General features: G+C 44.7%; 1 protein-coding gene across 2 annotated transcripts in view; it reads left to right on the forward strand.

The window, feature by feature from the left end:
• The window catches only part of LOC109872618 (protein FAM168A), a 50,343-nt gene that overhangs the window by 17,419 nt on the left and 12,522 nt on the right, over positions 1–20,402 (forward strand). For both annotated transcript variants that reach the window (XM_031808427.1, XM_031808426.1), the window contains exons 2-3: positions 1,986–2,077; positions 14,883–14,960. In XM_031808427.1, coding sequence (XP_031664287.1) covers positions 2,008–2,077; positions 14,883–14,960 — 148 coding nt within the window. In that variant the 5' untranslated portion in view covers positions 1,986–2,007. The remainder of the gene's footprint in view (positions 1–1,985; positions 2,078–14,882; positions 14,961–20,402) is intronic.

Genomic DNA, 20,402 nt, shown 5'->3' on the forward strand with positions numbered 1-20,402 from the left:
TGCCCAAGGCCCTTCTACTATTGCTCGGTTTGGCTGGGCGGCCAGCTCGAGGAAGAGTTTTGGTGGTTCCAAACTTCTTCCATTTGATGGAGGCCACTGTGTTCTTGGGGTCCTTCAATGCTGCAGACATGTTTTGGTACCCTTCCCCAGATCTGTGCCTCGACACAATCCTGTCTCTGAGCTCTACAGAGAATACTTTTAACCTCAGGCTTGGTTTTTGCTCTGACATGCATTGTTAATTGTGGGACCTTTATATAGCCAGGTGTGTGCCTTTTGGCTGCAGGGGCACTATTGAGTAGCTTGGATGAAAGGTGCCCAGAGGTGCCCAGAGTAAACGGCCTGCTCCTCAGTCTCATTTGCTAATATATGCATATCAGTATTAGTATTGGATAGAAAACACTCTGAAGTTTCTGAAACTGTTTGAATGATGTCTGTGAGTATAACAGAACTCATATGGCAGGCAAGAACCTGAGAAGAAATCCAAACAGCAAGTGAGAAATATGAGGTTGGTATATTTTCAAACCATTCCCTATTGAAATCCCATTGCGATATGAATGAAGATTCACTTCCTACTGCTTCCACTAGATGTCAACCGTCTATAGAAGGCAACTACGTTAAAAAAATGCATTTACTGTTTTGCAAAAGGTCTCAGTCCTGTGTCTTGTGTATACTGTTTCGAAAATCGACAACATTGTTCGAAAATGTTTTGTATGTCATAAACTGTAATACACCCGGCTGATATGTCCTCCGGTTGGCTACTCCTCCTTCTCCTCTCTTTTTTTCAATTCAAAACCTCTGTGTTTCAATGTATCACTGAGCTGAAAGGACTGGATAGGCGGACAACATGGCGGGAAACGCCTGTGTGTATTTTTCCTTTTATCATAATGCTTTCATCTAGTTTAGTTTATTATTATAACCACTTTTTCCCCCCGATTTTGTGATATCCATGGTAGTTACGATCTTGTCTCATCGCTGCAACTCCCTATGGGGCCCCCGGTCACAGCTGGTTGGATCAAACCCTAGACTTTAGTGGCACCGTGATGCAGTGTCTAAGACCGCTGTGCCACTCGGGAGGCCACTTTCATCTAGTTTGACTGATCAATGGTCACACAGCTGATGAGGAAACCAGGCTCATGTTATGGTTCATTAGGGAAAATAGACTGAAACAGGGAGGGCCTGCCTGATCTTGTCCAATATGAAACTTGCATTTTTGTGAAAGAGATTGGTGGTGGAAACAGTTTGATAAAAAGGTAGAGGTGGAGAGAAGTTGTGGATAGGAGAAAAAAGGATGGAGAACAAAAGTGCTCAGGCCGAAGAATTTCCTTGTATGTCACGTTTGTACTTTGTGTGTTCTTACTGTTTACCCATGTTCCAAACAGTCAAAACTACCGTAATGCTCATCATACCATAATACTTTTCTGATTTTTGGGAGTAAATATTTGTATTGTGTTCTTGGCATTTTCTCACGGATTACTTTTAACCAGTGAAAATAAATTGCTGCCTTCTCACTGACATTGGAAAAAACGTATTACAAGATCATACCTGCTACAATGTTATGAGTTACTGTAGTTTTTGTGGAGTACAGTTTAGTTTTGCAGACGTCAAATGTCTTCAAGCTGGCTCTGGAACACTTTCAAGATGGGGACCTCTGAGCTAATGCATATCCTCAATTAATAACTATTGAAAGCCATGTTTTTAATTTCACTTTGTGTTCATGTCTCTCTCTTTTGCTCTCTCTCACTCTCACTCTCTCTCAATTCTTTTCAATTCAATTTGCTTTATTGGCATGACGTAACTGGTCTGAACTCAGCCCCATGACCATCTGGATGAGGGACTCTTTTCTTTGCTCAGTTCTTGGCATTGCAGGGCTTGGTAATGATATGAGAGGGGGTCACTGTATTGTAGATGTTTCCCAAACTTAATTGCGAATTAATTTGTATTTTTGTCTCTGTCTCTTTCTCTCTGTATGTCTGTTCTCCCTGCAGTAAGAGTAGACTGTCTTCCGACATGAATCCTGTGTATAGTCCTGTCCAGCCCGGGACACCGTACGGGAACCCCAAGAACATGGCATACGCAGGTGAGTGCCAAGACAACAACAACAAAAGCAACCAGCAATACAGTGGTCAGGTACTCCCTTAACATTTCTTGGCCCATTCGGCAAGGCTTATGTATAGCTGTAGATGCATTCTATCATGTTCTTACACTGATTAGTTACGTTATAGAGATATGTAATTTACTAGACGGGATGATGCTCTATTTAATTATATGCGTTAGATCACCTACATATTTCCTCCACATCCTTTCCCTGCTCTCCTTGTCTCACATCTGCAATAAACTGAAATGACTTGGCAATAAACGGAAATTACTTGGCAATATCTAAAATGATTTTGATTCTCTTTTGTGCTTTAGTTCATTTCAGTTGCTTTGCAGTTTCATTTCTGTCATCATTTCTGACTGTGTTTATGATGGAGATTAATCATTTATTTTGTTTTACAAGGGCAGTGCAGCATTTGAGGTGTCCCCGCTGAAATACATTTTTTTTTCTCACAAAAGTAGTGCACTGGGCCTTAATTAGTATTAGCGGACAATATAAAAGCTGGTCATCTAGGTTTGTATCTGTAGACTTACCATCACCATGAAGAAAACCATGCAAAATACAGTAATTGAGTACATTGAGACTAAAGGTTGACCGATTAATCGGAATGGCCGATTAATTAGGGCCGATTTCAAGTTTTCATAACAATCGGAAATCTGTATTTTTGGACACCGATTTGGCCGATTTAAAAAAAAAAAAATTATATATATATATATTATTTTGTATACCTTTATTTAACTAGGCAAGTCAGTTAAAGAACACATTCTTATTTTCAATGACGGCCTAGGAACAGTTGGTTAACTGCCTTGTTCAGGGGCAGAACGACAGATTTTTACCTTGTCAGCTCGGGGATTCAATCTTGCGACCTTATAGTTAACTAGTCCAACGCTCTAACCACCTGCCTTTCATTGCACTCCACGAGGAGCCTGCCTGTTACGCGAATGTGGTAAGAAGCCACGGTAAGTTGCTAGCTAGCTTTAAACTTATCTTATAAAAAACAATCAATCAATCAATGAATCATAATCACTAGTTAACTACACATGGTTGATGATATTATTAGTTTATCTTCTTATGGCTGCAATCCCGTTAACGGGAGCGATATGACAACAGCCAGTCAAAGTGTAGGGCGCCAATATCAAAACATCAAAAATCTCATAATTAAAATTCCTCAAACATACATGTCTCATACAATTTTAAAGCTATGCTCGTTGTTAATCCCACCACAGTGTCCGATTTCAAATATGCTTCACAGCAAAAGCACCACAAACGATTATGTTAGGTCACCATATAGCCACAGAAAAACACAGCCATTTTTTTCCAGCCAAAGAGAGGAGTTTCAAAAAGCACAAAGCACAAATAGAGATACAATTAATCACTAACCTTTGAACTTCATCAGATGACACTAATAGGACTTCATGTTACACAATATATGTTTTGTTTGATAAAGTTCATATTTATCAAAATATGAGTTTACATTCACTAGTTCCAAAAACATCCAGTGATTTTGCATAGCCACATCATTCAACATAATTACTCATCATAAATGTAGATGATAATACAAGTTATACACATGGAATTATAGATATGCCTCTCCTTAATGCAACCGCTGTGTTCTGAGACGGCGCTCAGAAGTAAAAAATCACAATAGCTGCAACGATGGCGTCAACATAAACAAGAAATTACATTATAAATATTCCCTTACCTTTGATCTACATCAGAAAGCACTCCAGGAATCCCAGGTCCACAATAAATGTTTGTTTTGTTCGATAATATCCGTTATTTATGTCCAAATACCTTCTTTTGTTAGCGTGTTTGGTACACATATCCAAACGCTCATTCTGGTCAGCGTTACATCGGACAAAAACTTCAAAAGGTTATATTACAGGTCGAAGAAACATTTCAAACTAAGTACAGAATCAAATCATTAGGATGTTAACATATAGCTTCAATAAAGTTCCAACCAGAGTAATCCATGAGCAATGGAATGCAAGTGGGTACCATGAGGAATAAGCGTGAACAGAAATTGGCTGCTTGATGGACACCTGATACATTCTGCTCTCATTCACTCCCACAACACCATAGAAGTCTCATTAAAATGTCTATTATTGGTTGACATCTAGTGGAACCCCTAGGCAGTGCAACATCATTAATATCTCAAGGGGATTTCATTGGGGACTCTGGTGAATACATACAAAGCTCAGATTTCTCACTTCCTGTTTTGATTTCAACTCAGGATTTTGCCTGCCATATGAGTTATGTTATACACAGACATCATTCAAACAGTTTTAGAAACGTTAGAGTGTTTTCTATCCAATACTAATAATAATATGCATATATTAGTAACTGAGATGGAGGAGCAGGCTGTATACTTTGGGCAACTTATTCATCCAAGCTACTCAATACTGCCCCCCAGCCGTAAGAAGTTATCTAGCGTGTCCTGCGTTGCATAATCGATGTGGTGCGCATTTGCAAAAAAGGACTCGTTGCTCCAACGTGTACCTAAACGTAAACATCAATGCCTTTCTTAAAATCAATACACAAGTATATATTTTTAAACCTGCATATTTAGTTAATATTGCCTGCTAACATTAATTTATTTTAACTAGGTAAGTTATGTCACTTCTCTTGCAATAGAGTCAGGGTATATGCAGCAGTTTGGGCCACCTGGCTCGTTGCGAACTGTGTGAAGACTCTTTCTTCCTAACAAAGACAGCCAACTTCGCCAAACGGGGGAGGATTTAACAAAAGCGCATTAGCGAAAAAAGCACAATTGTTGCATGACTACCTAACCATAAACACCAATGCCTTTCTTAAAATCAATACACAGAAGTATATATTTTTAAACCTGCATATTTAGCTAAAAGAAATCTAGGTTAGCAGGCAATATTAACCAGGTGAAATTGTGTCACTTCTCTTGCGTTCATTGCATGCATGCAGAGTCAGGGTATATGCAACAGTTTGGGCCACCTGGCTCGTTGCGAACTAATTTGCCAGAATTGTACGTAATTATGACATAACATTGAAGGTTGTACAATGTAACAGCAATATTTAGACTTAGGGATGCCACCCGTTAGATAAAATACGTAACGGTTCCGTATTTCACTGAAATAATAAATGTTTTGTTTTCGAAATGATAGTTTCCGGATTCGACCATATTAATGACCAAAGGCTCGTATTTCTGTATGTTATTATGTTATAATGAAGTCTATGATTTGATATTTGATAGAGCAGTCTGAATGAGCGGTGGTAGGCACTAGCAGGCTCGTAAGCATTCATACAAACAGCACTTTCATGCGTTTTGCCAGCAGCTCTTCGCTGTGCTTCAAGCATTGAGCTGTTTATGACTTATCAACTCCCGAGATTAGGCTGGTGTAACCGATGTGAAATGGCTAGCTAGTAAGTGGGGTGCGTGCTAATAGCGTTTCAAACGTCACTCGCTCTGAGACATGGAGTAGTTGTTCCCCTTACTCTGCAAGGGCTGCGGATTTTGTGGAGCGATGGGTAACGATGCTTCGAGGGTGGCTGTTGTCGATGTGTTCCTGGTTCGAGCCCAGATAGGGGCGAGGAGAGGGACAGAAGCTATACTGTTACACTGGCAATACTAAAGTGCCTATAAGAACATCTAATTGTCAAAGGTATATGAAATACAAATGGTATAGAGAGAAATAGTCCTATAAATACTGCAACCTAAAACCTCTTACCTTGGAATATTGAAGTCTTATGTTAAAAGGAACCACCAGCTTTCATATGTTCTCATGTTCTGAGCAAGGAACTTAAATGTTAGCTTTTTTACATGGCACATATTGCATTTTTACTTTCTTCTCCAACACTTTGTTTTTGCATTATTTAAACCAAATTGAACATGTTTCATAATTTTTTGAGGCTAAATAGATTTTTTTCGATGTATTATATTAAGTTAAAAATAAGTGTTCATTCAGTATTGTTGTAATTGTCATTATTACAAAAAAATATATATATTGTCCGATTTAATCGGTATCGGCTTCTTTGGCCGTCCAATAATCGGTATCGGCGTTGAAAAATCATAATCGGTCGACCTCTAATTGAGATGTCGAGTGGTTTGTGCTGATGTGGTGTGATGATGTGGTTCAGTTGGTGGAGCATGGCACTTGTAATGCTAGGGTTGTGGGTTTGATTCCCACAGGGGACAAGTATGAAAATGTATACACTCACTACGGTAAGATGCTCTGGATAAAATGTAAAGGGAATGAATAGATGATTTCAGCTTTCACATAGAAATAAGTTGCATTTGCCAAGTATTTCAAGAAACTGGAAAACATATTGTATACCAAGCAAGTATTTTTATATTCCACAAGTATTATCAGATTAACTGTTGTACAGATAATTATCAGACTCAAATGCTGGTAAACACTCAAATACATTTTGTTTACATTTTTTTCCCAAAAGTAGTGCACTGGGCCTTTACTAGTCCTGTATTAGGGGACCAATATAGATGATACACCCCCACCCCCAACCTACTTCCCGCGGCTATGAGTGCAGTCATCGCTGGATGAGTCTATGCATTGAATGATCTGTCTGTGTGAAAATGGAGTATTCACATGGCGTGTACAAAGACAGGCGGAAAAAAAAGAAATGCAGGAAGACAAGAAAAGGGAAGAGAGTGTGGAAATAGAAATGTGATTAGACTGGTGGTGCTTTCCTCCACTGGCTCGAGGGGGCAGGGCCCGTTACTGCCACTCGGCTAGTGATTCATTGGCCAAGCTGTTACAACAGCGCCGGCTTTGATAACAGGGAGTTTATTTTAAAGGTGCTCTCAGCTCTCAATGGTCTCTCTCTTTCTCTCTTGTCGCTTCTTTGTACCCATGATGCATTGCTGTTCAACCTTAGGCTGCAGCTGATCAGCGAGTTAAGAGAAAGGACAGACACCTGCAGTGGTTGCAGTAGCCTTTTGTGATGGAGTCTGTGTGGCGGGAGGCCGGGGGATACACACGCAGGAGCATACACACACAAACACACACACATCCTGGGGACAGCTGACCAAGGGAGTGTGGTTGGGGCCACCTCCATGTCATCTCAGATACTGATAATTAAAAGAGGACTATCGCGCTCTCCCAAAATGTTGTTTGTGGCGTAAAACCTATAAATTCAAATAAGCAAAAAAGTGGGATGGGTCCGCACTCCAAAAGATGTTGCATAAAGCTTTACTTAATAAAATAAAATAAATCCCTGCATCAGGGATGGCTTACACAGATGTTTCGGCTTTGCAGCTTTCTTCAGTGTGTTGGTACAAATATTTTTAATTCTAAACAGCATTTCTAGGGAACACAGGTGAGCTACCGGTGAGCAGCAGGTGCATCTCAGATACTGCTGACAGTAGGAATCCCTCCACTCCCTCTCTCTGTTCCTCCTTCCCTCCTGTCCTCCCTCTGTCTGTTCCTCCCCTCCCTCTGTTCTTCCCTCTGTTATACCCTCCTTTCCTCCATCCCTCCCTCCGTTCCTCCTTCCCTCCATTCCTCTTTCCCTCTATTCCTCCCTCCCTTCGTCCCTCCCTCCATTCCTCCATCCCTCTATTCCTCCCTCCCTTTGTCCATCCCTCCATTCCTCCATCCCTCTATTCCTCCCTCCCTCCATTCCTCCATCCCTCCATCCCTCTATTCCTCCCTCCCTTTGTCCCTCCCTCCATTCCTCCATCCCTCTATTCCTCCCTCCCTCCATTCCTCCATCCCTCCATTCCTCCCTCCGTTCCTCCTTCCCTCCATTCCTCCCTCCGTTCCTCCTTCCCTCCATTCCTCCATCCCTCTATTCCTCCCTCCCTCCATTCCTCCATCCCTCCATTCCTCCCTCCGTTCCTCCTTCCCTCCATTCCTCTTTCCCTCTATTCCTCCCTCCCTTCGTCCCTCCCTCCCTTCGTCCCTCCATTCGTTCCTCCCTCCATTCGTCCCTTCCTCTGTTCCTCCCTCCATCCCTCCCTCCATCCCTCCCTCCCTACATTCTTCCTTCCCTCTGTTCCTCTGTTTTTCCCTCCCTCTTCTTTCTCCCTAATTGTCTCAGGCTGCTTCTCTTTTGCTCACATAAATACAGAGGCTAATTAGTAAGGTGTGGGGTCTGGCTCTGACTGTGTGTGTGTGTGTGGTCGGTCGGTCGATCGGTGAGTGTATGCGGTCGGTCGGTCGGCCAGATCTGGCTGTGTGGGTGGTGTGTAGCCTCAGGAAGGAGACACACACACACACACACACACACACACACACACACACAATGGCTGCTCCTGCGTGCTTTGTTATTTCCAATAATAGGCTACTTTGTTTTAGTGTGATTGCTATGTGATCAGTACAATTCATAGTCATACCAATTATGTAATTAATCTTTTTTTTCTCCTTTAAATGGAATACCAATACCACCTGACATTAGAGCATAGATAACGCATACATTTATAATATATACAGTAGGCCTATCCTAACTGTCACGTTCTGACCTTAGTTCCTTTGTTATGTCTTTGTTTTAGTTTGGTCAGGGCGTGAGTTGGGGTGGGTAGTCTATGTTGTGTTTATGTGTTTGGCCTGGTATGGTTCTCAATCAGAGGCAGGTGTCGTTCGTTGTCTCTGATTGAGAATCATACTTAGGTAGCCTTTTCCCACCTGTGTTTTGTGTGTGATTATTTTTCCGTGTCAGTGTTTGTTCCACACGGGACTGTGTCGGTTTTCATTTATTTCTCTTGTTCCTTTTGTTTTCTGTGTCCAGTGATATTTCATTAAAATATATCATGAACACATACGACACTGCGCTTTGGTCCTCCTCTCCTTCCACCTACGAAACCCATTCGCTACATCTTCCCAACCCCTTATTTTCCATTTAGTCTGCCTAACATAAAGTAAATGTTTCTCTTCTATATTATTTTAAGGTGCAATATAAAGAAATCGCTTAGCCATTTCCTGGGTGCAAATTTAAAAAAAGTCCCCTCGATGTCAACTGCTTTTACAGTGGGGCAAAAAAGTATTTAGTCAGCCACCAATTGGGCAAGTTCTCCCACTTAAAAAGATGAGAGAGGCCTGTAATTTTCATCATAGGTACACTTCAACTATGACAGATAAAATGAGAAAAAAAATCCTGAAAATCACATTGTAGGATTTATAATGAATTTATTTGCAAATTATGGTGGAAAATACGTTTTTTGTCACCTACAAACAAGCAAGATTTCTGGCTCTCACAGACCTACCAACCACTTATTTTCAATTTCCAGGAAAATGCTGTGTGCCTTTAAGTTTCCATCTGATTTCCACCCTATGGGCCCTGGTCAATATAAGTTCACTACTGTTTATAGGGATAGGGTACCATTTGGGACTCAGTCTTTCTCTAGGGTGACAAGTGGTCATGAATACTTACGAGGACAGGGCCTTGTTCTATGCCCATTAAGTATTATTGAGAACATTCCCTTTAGGTGGATCTGATCACTCTGTGTGACATAACTGAGACATACAGTGCCTTCAGAAAGTGACTCTCTATTGGTTACACAGACTGTTGGCCTCCCATATTCTAACCACCTCTCACCGGCTTTGTATTCATGTTACCTGATGAAATTGCTCTACAGTAGGATCTTGTTTCCATCTAATGCACATTCAAATATCATAAATCAGCACTGCAGAGCTCTCCCTGTCCTTTGCCATGCCCTGATTGTATTACTGCTGATGATATCTGGAAATGTGCATGTACACCCTGATGACTACTGTTGCTAGCCCCAATTCTGACATGTGCTCTGATATGTGCTTCACTGATTTCTGCTCTCGTATAAGCCTGGGTTTTCTGCACGTTAATATCTAGAAGTTTATTACCTAAAATTGATAAATTGAAAGTGTAGATTCACAGCTCCAATCCAGATGTGTTGGTCATTACTGAGATGTGGTTAAGGAAAAGTGTTTTTTCGGCAAGACAGGTCTTGATTTGCTGGTTTTATGCACTAAACTTTCAAATAGCTCTTTGTTGACTGTTGCTGTGTGCTATCGTCCTCCATCAGCAACGGCCTGTACCCTACCTGCCCTAAGCTTTCTCCTGGCCCCTTACACTAAGTCTGAATTTGTCCTGCTAGTTGGCCTAAACGGGGACGTACTTAAACCACCTGACCAAGTCCAAAAGCAATGGGACTCCCTAAATATTTAGTATATAAGGTATGACTCCAAACATCCTTATTTGTTATCCTCACAAATAATCCTGATGGGTATCAGTCTGGTGTTTTCTGTAATGACCTTGGTGATCACTGTTTCACAGCCTGTGTTCGTAATGGCTGCTCAGTGAAACGACCTGTCCTGATTTGTCATAGACGCTTGCAAAAAAACTTCAATGATCAAGACTTCCTTCATGAACTGCCCTCTGTAAAATGGTATAGAATCAGCTTGAGCCCCTCTGTTGAAGAAGCTTGGACCTTCTTTTTTATATTTTCAATGGTATTGTTAACAAACACGCCCCCATAAAGAAATGTTGAATTAAAAACAGGTTCAGCCCCTGGTTCGACCGTGATCATGCAGAGTTACTCTACCTCAAGAATTTCATTTGGCGAAAGGCTCAGCACACTCATACTCAGACTGACTGGGTCTCGTTCAGGCAAATGAGAAATAAGTGTGCTAAGGCTATCCGGAAGGCCAAAGTTAGTTACTTTAAGGAGCAGTTCTCTCTCTGTGGGTCTAACCCCAAGAAGTTCTGGAAAACGGTTAAAGATCTGGAGAATAAACCCTCCTCCTCACAGCTGCCTATGTCCCTTAACCTCTAGCGACGAGCAATCCCGTATCCGGGAGCGTAATCATAGCCTCAAGCGCATTACCATAACGCAACGTTTCCTATTCATGAAAATCGCAAATGAAATGAAATAAATATATTCAAACACAAGCTTAGCCTTTTGTTAACAACACTGTCATCTCAGATTTTCAAAATATGCGTTACAGCCAACGCTAGACAAGCATTTGTGTAAGTTTAGCATGGCATAATGCTATGCTAGGCTGTGCTGGCAACAGACAACATTTTCACAAAAATAAGAAAAGCAACCAAATTAAATCATTTACCTTTGAAGAACTTCAGATGCTTTCACTCAGGAGACTCCCAGTTGGATAACAAATGTTCCTTTTTTCCAAAAATAATATTTTTGTAGGCGAAAAACGTCACGTTTGTTCATCAGCATGAGAAATCGACCGAAAATACTTAAACTATAACGGCAAACTTCAAAATTTGCTCCATAATATCGACAGAAACACGGCAAACGTTGTTTAGGATCCATCCTCAAGGTGTTTTTAACATATGTATTCGATAATATATCCGTGGAGGCAGTTGGTTTCTCATAAGAAACGATTAGAAAAATGGCTACCTCAGTATTTTACGCAAGGTTTTCTCCCGGAGACACCATGCGTCCACTCGCCCTATATGGTCTCTTACAGCCATTCTCCAATGGAAATGCCTAAAAAGACGTCACAATGCTGCAGACACCTTGGGGAAAATGTGGAAAACGTAAGCTGACTCCTAGCTCCTTCACAGCCATATAAGGAGTCATTGGCATGAGGCGGTTTCAAAAAATGCGGCACTTCCTGATTGGATTTATCTGGGTTTCGCCTGTAACATCAGTTCTGTTGCACTCACAGACAATATCTTTGCAGTTTTGGAAACGTCAGAGTGTTTTCTTTCCAAAGCTGTCAATTATATGCATAGTCGAGCATCTTTTCGTGACAAAATATCTTGTTTAAAACGGGAACGTTTTTCTTCCAAAAATTAAAATAGCACCCCTTATATCCAAGAAGTTAATGTTGATGATGTGGTTGTTACTGACAAGAAGCACATGGCTAAGCTCTTTAGTCACCACTTCATGAAGTCAGGATTCCTATTTGACTCAGCCATGCCTCCTTGCCTGTCCAATATTTCCTCATCTCCTACCGCTTCTAATGCGACTATCCCCGATGCTCCTCCCTCTTTTTCCTCTGCCACGCTACAAAGTTTCTCCCTGCAAGCGGTCACTGAATCTGAGGTGCTAAAGGAGCTCCTGAAACTTGACCCCAAAAAACATCTGGGTCATATGGTTTAGACCGTTTCTGTCACGTTTCTTCAAAATCGAACCCAGAAGCAGACCAGGACAAGGAGAGTAGGAAGAAGGTGAGTATTTATTTACAAGTGAATGTGAGTGGGTAGATATATCCAGGTGGCGTAGCGGGCAGCGGTGGTGAGTTGATGGGAGTAAATAGGTGGATCCAATGGGGAAGCGGAATCCTCCGACGACCAGGCGGGAATGGGGTAAATGATCCGGGTGAGTAACTGAAGACAGAACAAACGGAGGTAAGTTTAAGGCAAGCAAGACGTACAAAACAAATTCTATCCAACTTGAGGCTGATACTATGGCACAACATACTGTTCATGGCTAACGATCCGGCAGGGAATGGTTGTCAGGTCCGAGCTTATGAAGAGGAGAGATGATGATCAGGACCAGGTGTGCAGAGAGCTGATGGGATACAGGTGCGGGTAATCAGAACTCCCAACTGGCTACATTGCCCGGCAACCAGACAGGGTGCGTTCCAGGACGCCGGAAAAAACACTCCAGGACAGAACACTGGCAAAAAACAGACTCAGGAAACGGGATTCGTGACAGTTTCTTCTTCAAGGTTGTTTCCCCTATCATCGCCAAGCCTGTCTCTGACCTTTTTTAACCTGTCTCTCCTTTCTGGGGAGGTTCCCATTGCTTGGAAGGCAGCCACGGTTCATCCTTTAATTAAAGGGGAGATCAAGCTGATCCCATTATAGGCCTACTTCTATTTTGCCCTGTTTATCAAAAGTGTTGGAAAATAATGTAAATAATCAACTGACTGGCTTTCTTGATGTCTACAGTATTCTCTCTGGTATGGAATCTGGTTTCCGCTCAGGTTATGGATGTGTCACTGCGATCTTAAAGGTCCTCAATGATGTCCCCATTGCCCTTGATTCTAAGCAATGTTGTGCATCTATTTTTATTGACTTGGCCAAAGCTTTTGATATGGTAGACCATTCCATTCTTGTGGGCCGGCTAAGGAGTATTGGTGTCTCTAAGGGGTTTTTGGCCTGTTTTGCTAACTACCTCTCTCAAAGAGTGCAGTGTTTAAAGTCAGAACATCTGCTGTCTCAGCCACTGCCTGTCACCAAGGGAGTACCCCAAGGCTTGATCCTAGGGCCACACGCTCTTTTCAATTTATATCAACAACATAGCTCCGGCATTAGGAAGTTCTCTCATCCATTTATATGCAGATGATAGCCTTATACTCAGCTGGCCCCTCCCTGGATTTTGTGTTAAACACTCTACAACAAAGCTTTCTTAGTGTCCAACAAGATTTCTCTACCCTTAACCTTGTTCTGAACACCTCCAAAACAAAGGTCATGTGGTTTGGTAAGAATAATGCCCCTCTCCCCCAGGTGTGATTACTACCTCTGAGGGTTTAGAGTTTGAGGTAGTCACCTCATGCAAGTATTTGGGAGTATGGTTAGATGGTACACTGTCCTTCTCAGCACATATCAAAACTGCAGGCTAAAGTTAAATCTAGACTTGGTTTCCTCTATTGTAATCACTCCTCTTTTACCCCAGCTGCCAAACTAACCCTGATTCAAATGACCATTTTACCCATGCTAGATTACCGGAGATGTAATTTATAGATCGGCAGGTAAGGGTGCTCTCGGGCGGCTAGATGTTATTTACCATTAGGCCATCAGATTTGCCACCAATGCTCCTTATAGGACACATCACTGTACTCTATACTCCTCTGTAAACTGGCCATCTCTGTATACCCGTCGCAAGACCCACTGGTTGATGCTTATTTATAAAACCCTCTTAGGCCTCACTCCCCCTATCTGAGATATCTACTGCAGCCCTCATCCTCCACATACAACACCCGTTCTGCCAGTCACATTCTGTTAAAGGTTCCAAAGCGCACACATCACTGGGTCGCTCGTCTTTTCAGTTCGCTGCAGCTAGCGACTGGAACGAGCTGCAGCAAACACTCAAAGTGGACAGTTTTATCTCAATCTCTTCATAGCACCTGTATTATTCAGAGATAATAGCTTAAAAGATTATAGTTACCGTTCCTGGATGGCACGTTTCCTCTTCTAAAGCACTTCCTTCCTATTTCCTTTGATATAAGATCACCTATGAGTCACCAAGTACCTCAATACGTCCCATTGAAACTGAACCAGTGTCATATTCATTAATTAAGACAAAACTAAATGTTTTGCAACGTAAAACGAAAGCAAGCATTTCTTATATTGAACAAGTTCAGGTAGTCGCTCCCTGTTTCAGTCTGTTTTCTTTCAGTCGGTACCCTAATGAATACAACCCAGGAGACTTCAACCTTATCTTATCTGAACTGTCAGCAACTCCACGCAATCACTGACATCCAACCTATATGGATGGGCTGCATCCACTGCAGTGTCCTGGCCAATTGTTTTATGAATCAGGTGCAGGAGGGTGGGGCTGCGCTGTAAATCATTGTGACGGGGATGTGGGGAGATGGAGGCTCCATAGAGTAATAACATGTGATTATCCCATCCACACAGGCACTCTGGACCAACACTGTCTCTGTGCTGTCCTACCTTTGACCTTTCATCTTACAACACATACACATCCACTCATATGTTAACTTGCATGTACTTACATACACACACACACACAGCCATTCTACACACACGCACACACACACACACACACACACACACACACACACACACACACACACACACACACACACACACACACACACACACACACACACACACACACACCCAGGCAATGATGTTCTGAAAGGCCTCTGTTTTCTGTCCTCAGGCTATCCTGCAGGTTATGCTCAGACTCCTACCTATACACCCAACCTCTACCAGACTGGCAGTCCAGGCTATCCCCCAGGTAAGAACACACACAAGCAAAAATGCATGCATGCACAAACAAGCACACACAAACTTGCACGCATGCACACACAAATATGCCACGCAATCACACAGACATGCACACAAGCGCACATGCATTTTGATCAAACCAGCAGTCCACTCTATCCCCTAAGGTAAGAATATACACACGTGATACAACACACACTATATGAATCAGATTGGCGGTGCAATCTACTCAAAGGTAAAAAAATACCTACATGCGCGCACACACACACACACTCAAACATATTCTCTCTCTCTGTGTCTTATCCACATGTATGTCATGAGAAGTTTCCCCTAGACTCTGGGTCAGTTTAACATTTTCACCAGTCAAGGTTAAGATTGGGGAGGGAAAGCTGATCCTAGATCTGTACCTACAGGAAACTTCACCCCAGAGCCTTCACAGTGCCTTGAGAACTCTTATGTAGAGCTGCTAGAGAGGCTTTGTTCATATTGTATCCACACAGTGCTCTAGAACGTTCTGTACAGAAATGTGTGTGTGTCTGTGTGTAATGTTGTGTTTTGGTGTGAACTTGAGAATGACTTTAGAATTACTGTTAATAAGATGATTCCTAATTTATTTTCTGATTTATTGTGATAAACAATTCTTCATATGGCTGTGGTTACATTGCCCTTTGTTGTTAGAGGATGGCTTGAGATGTCTGTCTGTTAGTGAAAGTGATATAACCTGGGGTTGTTTGGCATTTTATTACCGTAAATACGGTAATACTGTTTGTCGTTGAGATGGCTAGAAGCAGTGTTGGTCTCTCTAGCATCTCCTTGTGCTAGCTAGAATTAAATAATGTAGTTTCAATAGAATGCATCTCTCCACCTCTGTGCACGGAGAGGCAAAGGTTGGGTAGGTACTAGGGTTGGGGTCAATTCCTTTTCAATTCAGTAAGTATTCAATTCAAATTTTCCTCAATGCTTCTCTGTGAGAAAAAATGGAGCTGGAATTACAGTTTACTTCCTGAATTGACTGAGCTGAAATGGAATTGACCCTAGCTCTGGTAGCTAGTAGTTTGTGTTGTGGTTTGTGGTGATCCATATTTCTTATGCGCAGTCTGGTTTTACTGCATTTCTCCTGGAGCTCCAGAGGGTTTGATCATTAAAGAATGGAGTGAAGTAGGTCAGTAAGAGCTGTGCCATGTTGTCGCTCTACAGTGCCCTGCAGCCCTGCCGTTACTGGGCTGGGTCATGTTGTCGCTCTACAGTGCCCTGCAGCCCTGCCGTTACTGGGCTGGGTCATGTTGTCGCTCTACAGTGCCCTGCAGCCCTGCCGTTACTGGGCTGGGTCATGTTGTCACTCTACAGTGCCCTGCAGCACTGCCGTTACTGGGCCGGGTCATGTTGTCGCTCTATAGTGCCCTGCAGCCCTGCCGTTACTGGGCTGGGTCATGTTGTCGCTCTACAGTGCCCTGCAGCCCTGCCGTTACTGGGCTGGGTTATGTTGTTGCTCTACAGTGCCCTGCAGCACTGCCGTTACTGGGCCGGGTCATGTTGTCGCTCTACAGTGCCCTGCAGCCCTGCCGTTACTGGGCTGGGTCATGTTGTCGCTCTACAGTGCCCTGCAGCACTGCCATTACTGGGCTGGGTCATGTTGTCGCTCTACAGTGCGCTGCAGCACTGCTGTTACTGGGCTGGGTCATGTTGTCGCTCTACAGTGCCCTGCAGCACTGCCTTTACTGGGCTGGGTCATGTCGCTCTACAGTGCCCTGCAGCACTGCTGTTACTGGGCTGGGTCATGTTGTCGCTCTACAGTGCGCTGCAGCACTGCTGTTACTGGGCTGGGTCATGTGTCGCTCTACAGTGCCCTGCAGCACTGCCGTTACTGGGCTGGATCATGTCGCTCTACAGTGCCCTGCAGCATTGCCGTTACTGGGCTGGGTCATGTTGTCGCTCTACAGTGCCCTGCAGCACTGCCGTTACTGGGCTGGGTCATGTCGCTCTACAGTGCCCTGCAGCACTGCCGTTACTGGGCTGGGTCATGTTGTCGCTCTACAGTGCGCTGCAGCACTGCTGTTACTGGGCTGGGTCATGTTGTCGCTCTACAGTGCCCTGCAGCACTGCCGTTACTGGGCTGGGTCATGGCGCTCTACAGTGCCCTGCAGCACTGCCGTTACTGGGCTGGGTCATGTTGTCGCTTTACAGTGCGCTGCAGCAGTGCCGTTACTGGGCTGGGTCATGTCGCACTACAGTGCCCTGCAGCACTGCCGTTACTGGGCTGGGTCATGTTGTCGCTCTACAGTGCCCTGCAGCACTGCCGTTACTGGGCTGGGTCATGTTGTCGCTCTACAGTGCCCTGCAGCACTGCCGTTACTGGGCTGGATCATGTTGTCGCTCTACAGTGCCCTGCAGCACTGCCGTTACTGGGCCGGGTCATGTTGTCGCTCTACAGTGCCCTGCAGCACTGCCTTTACTGGGCTGGGTCATGTTGTCGCTCTACAGTGCCCTGCAGCACTGCCGTTACTGGGCCGGGTCATGTTGTCGCTCTACGGTGCCCTGCAGCACTGCCGTTACTGGGCTGGGTCATGTTGTCGCTCTACAGTGCCCTGCAGCACTGCCGTTACTGTGCTGGGTCATGTTGTCGCTCTACAGTGCCCTGCAGCACTGCCGTTACTGGGCTGGGTCATGTGTCGCTCTACAGTGCCCTGCAGCACTGCCTTTACTGGGCTGGGTCATGTCGCTCTACAGTGCCCTGCAGCACTGCTGTTACTGGGCTGGGTCATGTTGTCGCTCTACAGTGCGCTGCAGCACTGCCGTTACTGGGCTGGGTCATGTTGTCTCTCTACAGTGCCCTGCAGCACTGCCGTTACTGGGCTGGGTCATGTGTCGCTCTACAGTGCCCTGCAGCACTGCCGTTACTGGGCTGGGTCATGTGTCGCTCTACAGTGCCCTGCAGCACTGCCGTTACTGGGCCGGGTCATGTTGTCGCTCTACGGTGCCCTGCAGCACTGCCGTTACTGGGCTGGGTCATGTTGTCGCTCTACAGTGCCCTGCAGCACTGCCGTTACTGTGCTGGGTCATGTTGTCGCTCTACAGTGCCCTGCAGCACTGCCGTTACTGGGCTGGGTCATGTGTCGCTCTACAGTGCCCTGCAGCACTGCCTTTACTGGGCTGGGTCATGTCGCTCTACAGTGCCCTGCAGCACTGCTGTTACTGGGCTGGGTCATGTTGTCGCTCTACAGTGCGCTGCAGCACTGCCGTTACTGGGCTGGGTCATGTTGTCTCTCTACAGTGCCCTGCAGCACTGCCGTTACTGGGCTGGGTCATGTGTCGCTCTACAGTGCCCTGCAGCACTGCCGTTACTGGGCTGGGTCATGTCGCTCTACAGTGCCCTGCAGCATTGCCGTTACTGGGCTGGGTCATGTTGTCGCTCTACAGTGCCCTGCAGCACTGCCGTTACTGGGCTGGGTCATGTCGCTCTACAGTGCCCTGCAGCACTGCCGTTACTGGGCTGGGTCATGTTGTCGCTCTACAGTGCGCTGCAGCACTGCTGTTACTGGGCTGGGTCATGTTGTCGCTCTACAGTGCCCTGCAGCACTGCCGTTACTGGGCTGGGTCATGTCGCTCTACAGTGCCCTGCAGCACTGCCGTTACTGGGCTGGGTCATGTTGTCACTCTACAGTGCCCTGCAGCACTGCCGTTACTGGGCTGGGTCATGTTGTCGCTCTACAGTGCCCTGCAGCACTGCCATTACTGGGCTGGGTCATGTTGTCGCTCTACAGTGCGCTGCAGCACTGCCGTTACTGGGCTGGGTCATGTCGCTCTACAGTGCCCTGCAGCACTGCCGTTACTGGGCTGGGTCATGTTGTCACTCTACAGTGCGCTGCAGCACTGCTGTTACTGGGCTGGGTCATGTTGTCGCTCTACAGTGCCCTGCAGCACTGCCGTTACTGGGCTGGGTCATGTCGCTCTACAGTGCCCTACAGCACTGCCGTTACTGGGCTGGGTCATGTTGTCGCTTTACAGTGCGCTGCAGCAGTGCCGTTACTGGGCTGGGTCATGTCGCACTACAGTGCCCTGCAGCACTGCCGTTACTGGGCTGGGTCATGTTGTCGCTCTACAGTGCCCTGCAGCACTGCCGTTACTGGGCTGGGTCATGTTGTCGCTCTACAGTGCCCTGCAGCACTGCCGTTACTGGGCTGGATCATGTTGTCGCTCTACAGTGCCCTGCAGCACTGCCGTTACTGGGCTGGGTCATGTTGTCGCTCTACAGTGCCCTGCAGCACTGCCTTTACTGGGCTGTGTCATGTTGTCGCTCTACAGTGCCCTGCAGCACTGTCGTTACTGGGCCGGGTCATGTTGTCGCTCTACGGTGCCCTGCAGCACTGCCGTTACTGGGCTGGGTCATGTTGTCGCTCTACAGTGCCCTGCAGCACTGCCGTTACTGGGCTGGGTCATGTTCACTAGGCATGAAACATAAGATAATGCGTCCGAAATTAAGCCCAAGTTCGACAATGGAATGGATGGAAGGTGTGTGTGTGTTTATGCTTGTATGTCAGTGTGTTGAATGTGTGAAATGTTATGTATTGTGTGTGTGTGCACTCTGTTTGTGTGTACAGTACCAGTCAAAAGTTTGGACACACCTACTCATTCCAGGGTTTTTCTTTATTTGGACTATTTTCTATATTGTAGAATTATAGTGAAGACATCAAAACTATGCAATAACACACATGGAATCATGTAGTAACCAAAAAGGTGTTAAACAAATCACAATATATTTGAGATTCTTCAGAGTAGCAACCCTTTCTCTTGATGACATCTTTGTACACTCTTGGCATTCTCTCAACCAGCTTCATGAGGTAGTCACCTGGAATGCAGTTCAATTAACAGGTGTGCCTTGTTAAAAGTTAATTTGTGGAATTTCTTTCCTTAATGTGTTTGAGCCCATCAGTTGTGTTGTGACAAGGTAATGGTGGTATACAGAAGATAGCCCTATTTGGTAAAAGACCAAGTCCATATTGTGGCATGAACAGCTCCAATAAGCAAATACAAATGACAGTCCATCATTACTTTAAGACATGAAGGTCAGTCAATCCGGAACATTTCAAGAACTTTGAAAGTTTCTTTGAGTGCAGTCGCAAAAACCATCAAGCACTATGATGAAACTGGCTCTCATGAGGACATCCACATGAAGGGAAGACCCAGAGTTATCTCTGCTGCAGAGGATAAGTTCATTCCTCAGCCTCTGAGAAGGAGACTGCATGAATCAGGCCTTCATGGTCAAATTGCTGCAAAGAAACCACTACTAAAAGACACAGATAAGAAGAAGAGACTTGCTTGGGCCAACCAGCAATGGACATTAGACCGGTGGAAATCTGAGTCCAAATATCCGCCGTGTCTTTGTGAGACACAGAGTAGGTGAACGGATGATCTCTGCATTTGTGGTTCCCACCATGAAGCATGGAAGAGGAAGTGG

This window comes from Oncorhynchus kisutch, linkage group LG28 (assembly GCF_002021735.2).
Source record: "Oncorhynchus kisutch isolate 150728-3 linkage group LG28, Okis_V2, whole genome shotgun sequence".
Classification (NCBI taxonomy): Eukaryota; Metazoa; Chordata; class Actinopteri; order Salmoniformes; family Salmonidae; genus Oncorhynchus; species Oncorhynchus kisutch.